The 10,534-nt window shown below is 33.5% G+C and overlaps 1 protein-coding gene across 1 annotated transcript; it reads left to right on the top strand.

Annotated features, from left to right (window-relative positions):
- Positions 1-233: 233 nt before the first annotated feature.
- LOC103036843 (somatostatin receptor type 2) lies at positions 234-6,781 on the top strand. Its single transcript, XM_022679951.2, has 2 exons — positions 234-531; positions 4,194-6,781. The coding sequence occupies exon 2, from the start codon at positions 4,245-4,247 to the stop codon at positions 5,358-5,360; it is 1,116 nt and encodes a 371-aa protein (XP_022535672.1). The 5' UTR covers positions 234-531; positions 4,194-4,244; the 3' UTR covers positions 5,361-6,781.
- Positions 6,782-10,534: the final 3,753 nt, after the last annotated feature.

The following is a 10,534-nucleotide window of genomic DNA, read 5'->3' as shown; positions in this document are numbered from 1 at the left end:
TATCTATCTATCTATCTATCTATCTATCTATCTATCTATACTTCTATTGCTCTCTCTGTCTGTTAGGCACTCTATCTCTCTGCTTCTTTTTAAATATATAGTTTTTAATCTCTCCTATCTCTTTCTCTCTCCCTCACTCCTTCTCTCACTCCTTCTCTCACTCACAGTCTCTCTCTCTCTCTTTCTCTCTCTCTCCCACACACACACACACAGCACCCCCCCCCCCTTCTCTCTCTCTCTCTCTCTCTCTCTCTCTCTCTGTCTCTGAGCTCGTGCGGAGCTCCGTGCGCGCGCTGTGATTGCAGAGCAGTCAGTGCTCATCTTCAGCACGAGCTCCACTTACCTGAGCACGCGCTCCACAGAGCAGATCCTCAAGCGCGCGCGCGCTGTCCCCAACAGAGGAATTACTATCTCCTATCTAACCCTGATCATCCCTCAACATCTCCACTGAACATCTCCACTAAATATCTCCACACGTCTCCTCCAGAATGAACTGGACTCTACCAGCGACTCTACACGGTCTGACTGAAGGTAGGACGTCCATTTAACATTTAATATTAAATAATATATTACTATTATTATTATTATTATTATTATTATTATTATTATTATTATTATTATAGAGTATTATAGAGCATATGATTACTCATGCTTCAAAAATACATTTATCTTATTTATTCATCCAAATAGAAAAACACAGCAGTCATATTTTACACATTATTGACTTCATAGTTTCATATATTTATATATTTTTAATATTATTTACCTGAATGCATCCACCCTGTTATGGTGAGCTGTGTGATGAGTTGAGGGAACTGTTGCTCTCAAGCTTGTTTTTTTTTATTATTAAAGCTTTAATATTTAAGTTTTAACTCTGATCTGATCTGATTCAGACTCAATAAAGCTCATTCTAGTATTCAGCACTTCTGCCTGTATTAATTATCACTTATATTATTGATTTCTGGACAGCTGTTAAGCCTAGTCCTGGAGTATATACATATATATTTTTATTTATTTATTTATTTATTTATTTATTTATTTCAGTGAAGATTCACCACTATTCACAATGCTGTATAGTCCAGGACTGGGCTTAGTTCCCACACTGCAAAAAAAACTAAAGCTTAGCAAGTGAAATTGTTTTAATTTCTAATAATTTAAATTTATATAATTTATAATCAGTGTTATTGAAAACATCCACCTTATTCCACTTTAAGTAATGTGAATTAAAATAAACACAGAATAAGCTCCTAGTCAAGTCATTCTGATTCTTGTGTCCAAATGAGTGATTTTTAGCTTATTTTAAGATATTCTACTAATAAACCTTTTCTTACACCATTGGCAGATTTACGTTGCTTAATATAATCATACACTACTGTAAAAAATACTCAATTTACATATACTTTGTGTAGTTTTTTCCAATGGACTTTTTTCAGAGCATCTAAAAGACTGTCTCTCAGTGTTAAATCAACCCATAAATAAATTTACCCATATACAAAATATTAAATCAACATACTGCAGTAAACTAAAGGTTAGCAACTGAAATTGTCCAATTGCAAGGCAATTAAAGCTATTTATTCTCTGATTTATACATGTTTGTCTTCCTAAGTATTTCAGAATAATGATCTTAATCAGTCTTACTTAGGACCCCCACCTTATTCCACCTTAAATAATGTGAATTAAAATAAGCACAGGATAGGTCACCAGTCAAGTTATTCTGATTCTTGTGTCCAAATTTAAGCCAAATAAAATCATATCAATGATTTTTCTTGATTTAAGTCTAATAAAATTAATTTAATAAACATTTTCTTACACCATTGACTATATGGTATATTTTTGCTTGATATAAGCATATACCTCTCACTATACATATATTTTGACTAGTTTTTGCCAGTGGATTTTGTTGCAGTGTATCTAGGAAACTGGATGTCAGCATTAAATCAACTTAACACTCATCAGAATCTTAATTTAACAATATTTAACTCAAATTGTGTTGATTGCAATGTATGCAAGATAATATATTGGCACTAAAAACTAATGATCAACTTACTTTTGTATAAGATTATAACTATATATTAATCAGAAATCAGCACAGTGAAATATTCACAAATACACAAATTCAATATGTACAAATTGTTTGTATATAAAAGCGTATATAGGTATATAGGCTGAAGCTTGTCTTGCCTTCTTGCTTTCTGTGTGGCTTTAAATATATATGTATATAAACATATACAGTTCCAGTCAAAAGTTTGGACACACCATCTCATTCTTTGTAATTCTTTATTTCTTTATTTATTAATCTATTTTCTACATTGTAGATTAATATTAAAGACATGGAAATCATTAAGGGACACATATGGAATTACATAGTAAACAGTAAAAAAGATTTTAATATATTGCTATATTTAATATATTTAATATAAGTTCTACTATGCAACCATGCAAAAATGAATAACAAAGTATGGTAAAAGCTTACGATAAGGGGACATCAAATAACAGTATTTATTTGATGTTTATGTAATGAACAATGTTAAATTATGTTTTTATGCTTAATAATGTTGGAAATAATATTTAACTGAGATAATTAACTGAGATATTAGTTAATTGTTAGTATTATATTCTTATTTCTTTTATTACGGGAGATAATACACACACACACACACATATATATATATATATATATATATATATATATATATTTAGAGCTTCCTCCTGTATAAAAAGTGATGATCGATCCTAATAAACACCTGAACTGATGTTATCACCTGTCTCTGAGACGCTCTTCCCCACAAAACAAGTTATTTTAATTGATTTAAATTTCAGCTGCAGCTCAGAGAGTTTCGATTTGTCTCCATGCTCGTTTTAATCCAATAAAAAAGTGAATTAATTCACTGCAAACTCGTCTAATCGGCTGATAAATAAGACTGACGTTTGTTTAGCGATGCTGTTTGTTTAACAGACGAAATCATAAAGCAAAGGGCAAGGATTCCCCAGGTCACTGACTGCAGACTGACAGCAGAGTTGCATAAGAAATCCAGGGCTTTCGTCTCAGTAATAAACGATAATATATTTTAAATTTTATTCTTAAAAGTAGCTTCTTCTTGCACATATTTGTGTTTATTTTCTCAGTCAGCTTTATGAGGTAGAGTCACCTGGAATTCAAGCTTTCAGTTAACAGCTGTGCTGAACTCATCAAGGGTTAATTACTCGAATTTCTTGCTTCTTATTAACCTCTAGAGACCCTGCGTCCTCATATGTGGACATTACATTTCTGCATCTTGATACTTCACTTTTTTTTCATTTTGACCCTTTGGCTTTATATGGAGACACTGCTTATACCATTTAGTGGTCAAATGACAATATTACAAAAAAAAAAAAGAAGCAGGAATCCTATTCAAAAGTTTCTACAGCCAGTGTAGACAGAAATACAGGTGGGGATTTTTTTTCATCAAAAAATAGTTTATTTACTAACTGTAAAAAGTCAAAATGTAGTTTCTGGACTAACTAGGTCCTTCCAATCCCAAATGGCAAGAATTAATTTTTAATGTTATAATAAACTACATTTTGAACTTATACTTTTATACTATAGAAATTACTCATCAACTAAGTAAAGAAAATTACAAAAAAATGAAGGTCAGTCAATCTAAAAGTCAATTTTAAGAACTTTAAATGTATCTTCAAATACATTCACAAAAAAAACTTTACGATGATGAAACTGGCACTCAATAGGAGTTGTAGGCTGTAAGAAAAAGCATCCTTTTCTTGCATTAACTCTGTGTTAGTTTTATACTGCATTTCTGCATCTCCTATAGTATTTTAAATCTATGATTTATAAAGTTTGAATACAAAGCTATTTTATTCCTCTGACCATAACATTAAAATTAGAATTATTATGCAATATCCAATATAACAATAAAATAAAATTAAGTGAAATTCACAATTTAGGCATGATAGCAAAAAAGTTTTTAGTGTAATTAACTCAAATTTTTGGTAAACGTTATTTAACAAAAATCTTAAGGCAACCTCAAAATTTGTCAAATAAAGGAAATTCAATGTATCCAGGCTTACACTGTAAATATATATTTAAAAAAAAAGGAAAGTAAGAAGAAATTTGTTTTTTATCTTGTAGTTTGTGGTTTGAGTTCAAACTAATTGTTGGTTACCTAAACTCACTCTGACCTTTCCTCTCCACCCAGGCGACGTGTCCACCAGTTCAAGAATGTTGGGAATCTGACAGAGGCGACGCCATGGATCCCTGGATATTTCCATCCTCGCCCCCCAACCTGACCGAGCCCCCCATGTACGACAGCTACATGCTGAGCAACGACTCGGACCCGCCCCCAAAGAACAACACCGACAACGACAACCCCAATCCCGGCACGGTGGTGATCACCTTCATCTACTTTGTGGTTTGCGCCGTAGGGCTCAGCGGTAATACCCTGGTTATCTACGTCATCCTGCGCTACGCCAAGATGAAGACGGTCACCAACATCTACATTCTCAACCTGGCTGTGGCCGATGTGCTCTTCATGTTGAGTCTGCCGTTCATCGCCATCCAGCTGGCTCTGGTGCACTGGCCTTTCGGTTTGGCGCTGTGCCGCGTGGTCATGACCGTTGACTCTTTGAATCAGTTCACCAGCATCTTCTGCCTGATGGTGATGAGCATTGATCGCTACCTGGCCGTGGTGCACCCCATCAAATCCACCAAGTGGAGAAAGCCTCGGGTGGCCAAGACCATCAACCTGGCGGTGTGGGGGGTGTCTCTACTCGTCAACATGCCCATCGTCATCTACAGCGGCTTGATCACCAAACCAGGCGGCTGTTTCTGCACCATCGTTTGGCCGGAGCCGGAGGAGGCGTACTACACCGCCTTCATGTTCTACACCTTCTTCCTGGGCTTCTTCCTGCCGCTGTTGGTGATCTGCTTGTGCTACCTGCTCATCATCGTCAAGGTGAAGTCCTCCGGGATACGGGTGGGCTCGTCCAAGCGTAAGCGCTCCGAGCGGAAGGTGACGCGAATGGTCTCCATCGTGGTGGCCGTCTTCGTCTTCTGTTGGCTGCCTTTCTACGTCTTCAACGTGACGTCGGTGACGGGCTCCATCAGCACCACACCCATCCTGAGGAGCACCTTCGCCTTCGTGGTGGTGCTGGGATACGCCAACAGTTGTGCCAACCCTATTCTGTACGCCTTCTTGTCGGAGAACTTCAAGAAGAGCTTCCAGAACGTTCTGTGCCTGAAGAAGGTCGGCGGACTCGATGAGATTGAGCGCAGCGACAGTCGGCAGGACAAGTCGCGAATGATGAACGACCCTACGGAGACCCAGAGCACGCTGCTGAACGGAGACCTGCAGACCAGCATCTGAGCTTGGTTACTTCTGAATGTCCTGAATGTCCTGAAAGTCCTGAACGTCCAGGGAAACACTTGTTTAGTCCAAGTTTAGAGTGTTTGGGTTTCAAAACCCAACAGATTCAGGTCAAAGTACTCAAAGTCAACTTGCGTTACCAGTGTCAGGATTGGAATTGGGTCGTTTTATTGAACTCCTTTTATTGAACCCATTGGTGGGTCATCTTAAACATCTTGTCCAAAAGATATAAGAAGTCATGTTCCTTATTTTTCAGGAACATTCAGAACTTCCTAAAGTCTGTTCAAGATGAGGTTACAACAAAATCATTGAATTGTTGGACTAAACGACTAATCATTTCAGTTGCTAATAAGTTTTTGATGTGTAACCCTGCATTGACAAGTCAAGACAAGACAAAACAAGACAAGACAAGACAATCAACAAAAGAGTGTTACATTAGTGGAATTCGAGATGGAATTTCGAGATGGAACTGAGCAAACACTCTAGAGTCTGGAGTGGTGGTGGTTGGCAGCCATTGGCGCCAAATTTGGTGCCAAAACTGGGTTTCGAACCCACAACCTGGTCATCTACAACCCAGTGCCCAACCAAACCCTACAGTATTGTACTCAAACAGGGCCTGTCTTTCCTAAAGTGTCCTATAATTGAGTAACTTCAAACAGAAGAGCATGGTGACCATGCCGTTCTCCAAATAACAGAAGGTCAGACTGACAGCAGACCCATATAAGGAGGTTTGGAGTTGGGTTGCCTGCAGCTGAGAATTTGCTCCTGAAAAACAAACAGGCGACCGGAACAGGAGTTCACCACCGCCGCCGCCGCCAGCGCTGGACGTAGATGGAATTTGGCCTCCACCTTTGATCCATCTGTTGTGTGAACACACAGACACACAAACACTGAAACTGATATGGTCATGCTGGAGTGGTGGGCAGCCATTGCCTTTCTGAAAAAGAGATAGAAAAGGAGAAAAAAGTCCACTTTTTCCAAGAGTGGAAGCTTGAAGCTTGAAGAACATGGGTATCAAACCTACATCCATCATAACCTGGCAATCGATAACTTATTATTGATTCAACTGCTGAGCCAACACTGCACAGAAAAAAAGATAATGCGTAAAATTTACTAAAAAAAAGCAGTTTTGCAACTTTCTGCATTTGCTTTTTTAAGTAAATTAAATTTCAGATAAGTTTAAGTAACTTCAACTCAGTTTCAAGACTTAAATAGAGTTACACAGAGTAAATAAGAGAACTGAACTTCAGTCAATCCTTTCTTTTAGTAAACTTTACTTCATTTATTTTTACTAAATCAATCCTTTCTTTTAGTAAACTTTACTTCATTTATTTTTACTGAATCAATCCTTTCTTTTATTAAACTTTACTTCATTTATTTTTACTGAATCAATCCTTTCTTTTAGTAAACTTTACTTCATTTATTTTTACTGAATCAATCCTTTCTTTTATTAAACTTTACTACATTTATTTTTACTGAATCAATCCTTTCTTTTATTAAACTTTACTTCATTTATTTTTACTGAATCAATCCTTTCTTTTAGTAAACTTTACTTCATTTATTTTTACTGAATCAATCCTTTCTTTTAGTAAACTGTACTTCATTTCTGCATACAATATTACCTAATTACAGTTACTTAATTTATACAATATTACTGAAATTAAAATATTTTTTGTTAAAACGCACATATTACACTGTCTCAACAAATGGACGGCATGTAATATATTATTTTTAGTTTACTAGTATAAAGAATGTATTATATCCCATCCATGTGTTGAGACAGTGTAATATGTGTGTTTTAACTAAAAATATTTACATTTCAGGAATTATAATATATTATGTATCATAAATTATTTGAGTAATATTGTATAAATGAAGTAATTGTAAATAGGTAATACTGTGTGCAGAAATGAAGTAAAGTTTACTAAAAGAAAGGATTGATTCAGTAAAAATAAATGAAGTAAAGTTTACTAAAAGAAAGGATTGATTCAGTAAAATAAATGAAGTAAAGTTTACTAAAAGAAAGGATTGATTCAGTAAAATAAATGAAGTAAAGTTTAATAAAAGAAAGGATTGATTCAGTAAAAATAAATGAAGTAAAGTTTACTAAAAGAAAGGATTGATTCAGTAAAAAATAAATGAAGTAAAGTTCACTAAAAGAAAGGATTGATTCAGTAAAAATAAATGAAGTAAAGTTTACTAAAAGAAAGGATTGACTGAAGTTCAGTTCACTTATTTACTCTGTGTAACTCTATTTATGTCTCGAAACCGAGTTGAAGTTACTTAAATTTATCTGAAATTAAATTTACTAAAAAGAAGCAAATGCAGAAAGTTGCTAAACCTTTTTAAAGCTAATTTTACTGATCATTTTTCTCAGTGTACCCCTATAGTGGCGCAATGTATTTCTGAATTTCTGTATTTCTGCAGCACTCATTGATTTGCACCATTTGATGGATCATTTTCTTATTTTTTCGTCTCACAAATTGAAAGAAATGGACGTACTGAAGGAATTTACTGACAGTTCCTAAGAAATGATTGTTTTAAAGCCCTCAAACTGTTACTAATCCAAGTGCCGTCCACGCTAGTCAGACTTTCGGACTGCTGGGAAATGTAAAAAGGTGCCTACGATTAAAAACGGCACCACAAACGAATGTTTATTATCTACAGAATTGGACTGAATGTCTATTTTGTTCAGCCAGAATGTACAGTTTTGTATCTTGTTGATGAAACGGTTTATTTACACATTTTATTTCATGTAAAAACAGAAATGTGATGTAAAATTGTAGAATAGTAGAAAACAGTATTTGCAAAGACCTTCTATGTATAAACTGTATATCGAAGTATACACTGACACGCCAAATGCCATGCAAGTGTCCCATGACTTCTGACCTTCTTTTTTCAGTCATGTCCCATTAAAGGTCATAAATGGACAGTTTAAGCCAGAAGCCACTGGTCACAATAATTACGTGATATATTGTACTTATATATTGTACAATATATAAACATGAACTCCAATAGTGCCCATTCATTAAAGCTTTAACAAATTAAATAGGTCTATTAATCAGTTTATTAACCAATAACTCCTCTTTTTAATTTAGTTATCACATTATTTAGCTTTTACATATATTTATCTTGAGGTTGTTGCTATTGCTGACATATTTTATTATATTTTTAATTTTAGCGTTTTATTTGAAAACATTTGAAAACACTGCTTTGTTTTATTCGTATGCCTGAGTACTGACTTTTATTTTGACACAGCAGTCTGTTCCTATGTAAAGTGACTTTTAATTTGACATTTAATCAGTCTGTATTTGATGTAGCGCTATAAACTCTGCAGGATTTATTTATTTAGAATATTTAAACATTTTTTCAGATTCTGATTGCAGTAATTTCTTCATTAAATAGTTGAGTAATAAACAATTAAACGTTTTTAAAAGCTATTTAAAATGATCTAATTCCATTATTTTGGTATTATTACATATTATTAGTATATCAGTCAGATAAAATGTATTTAAAAAAAAGACTAAAAAATAATATCGTTAATTGCAATTATTATTAAGACACATTTTTATTAAATAATAAAAAAAATAAAATTAAAAGCTCTTTCAAAAGATAATTTTTTTAAGATTTATATATATATATATATATATATATATATATATATATATATATATTATATTAGTGACATAAAAAATCTTTAAAAAGGCAATAACTTTGTTAATTGCAATTATTATCAGTAAGACATTGCAGTGAGATTGCAGTGTCTGAAACTTATTTTTTATTAAATAGTAAATAAAAAATATATAATTATATAATAAACCTCTTTCAAAAGGTAATTATACATTATTGTTATATTAGTAGCATAAAATATCTCATAAAAATACAATAATATTGTTTATTGCAATTATTATTAAGACGAAATATAGTACAAATTTGTATTATTTTTTTAACGATTTATGTATCGCTAAAAAATATTTGGAAGCTTTTTAAAAGGATTTAATTGCATTATTATGTTATTATATTTTATTTTTATTACTTTAATTTTAATATCACTGACATAAAATGAGTCATATGAAATACATATAAATAAAAAAATATATATATATATTTGTTTATTGCAATATATCATCCAAAAAATTATACTGAAACAATTATTATGATATTATATTATTATATATATATTTTTTAAATTACAATTATTTATTATAGTTATTATGGAAGCTGCTGGTCAACCTCATTATTACCATCCACTGCACTGCACTGTCTACTGTGGGCTGTAATGCTTTTTAAAAATTATTCCCAATAAAAATGTAATATCCCATCCATCTGCACCCACTATCTGACCTTGCTCCTCCCTCACAAGATAGCACCTCATCACCTCATTACTTATACTTTACATATAGTTTGTTATTGGATGTTCTCAAGATTCCCAACCCGAAGTAACACTTCATGATCATGTGATCAGTTTACATACTGCTGTCCCGTGACCTTTGGCATGTGGGTGTATACTGAGGTATATAGCTGAAGTGAATTCTCCTCGTTTATCCTGATTAATCCTGAGTATTTAATTATAGAGTTACTGCCGGTTTTACACTAACCGACCTGCTGCTAGACTGTACAGATCTGTCCCTGTCCTGCTCTTATATCATAAATCTGCTTAAAGATTAAAGATGATCTGATTTACATTTACAAATTCAATTACAAATTAAAAACCTCTGGAATATAATCAAGAGGAAGATGGATGATCACAAACCATCAAACCACCAAACTGAACTGCTTGAATTTTTGCACCAGGAGTAAAGCAGCATAAAGTTATCAAAAAGCAGTGTGTAAGACTGGTGGAGGAGGAGAACATGATGCCAAGATGACATAAACAATTATGATGTCACACATTTTCAGAACGTTCCTGGAAACTTATTTCTGTAACATTTTTGGAACGTAACGTTACACTCTAACCTTTTTGGAACATTTTCAAAATGTTGCAAAACTTTCTTAAAACGTTCCATAATGTTAGTATTCTTCTAGCTGGGAAAGTTGTGTGAAAATGTTTTAAAAACGTTGTGATGTGAACGATTTACAAAAAGTTAGTGGGACATTACTTTTGTAACATTCTTGGAACGTCCAATCAGTCAAGTTTTCTGAATGTTCTTAGAATGTTTTTATTTAATGTTTTT

The sequence above is a fragment of the Astyanax mexicanus genome, chromosome 19, assembly GCF_023375975.1.
Source record: "Astyanax mexicanus isolate ESR-SI-001 chromosome 19, AstMex3_surface, whole genome shotgun sequence".
NCBI lineage: Eukaryota > Metazoa > Chordata > Actinopteri > Characiformes > Acestrorhamphidae > Astyanax > Astyanax mexicanus.
The sequence above is the reverse complement of the archived record's forward strand: the minus strand, read 5'-3'. Positions and strand labels throughout refer to the sequence as shown.

Coding starts and splice junctions, on each gene's coding strand:
- LOC103036843 (XM_022679951.2), top strand. CDS start 4,245: ATGGATCCCTGGATATTTCCATCCTCGCCCCCCAACCTGACCGAGCCC.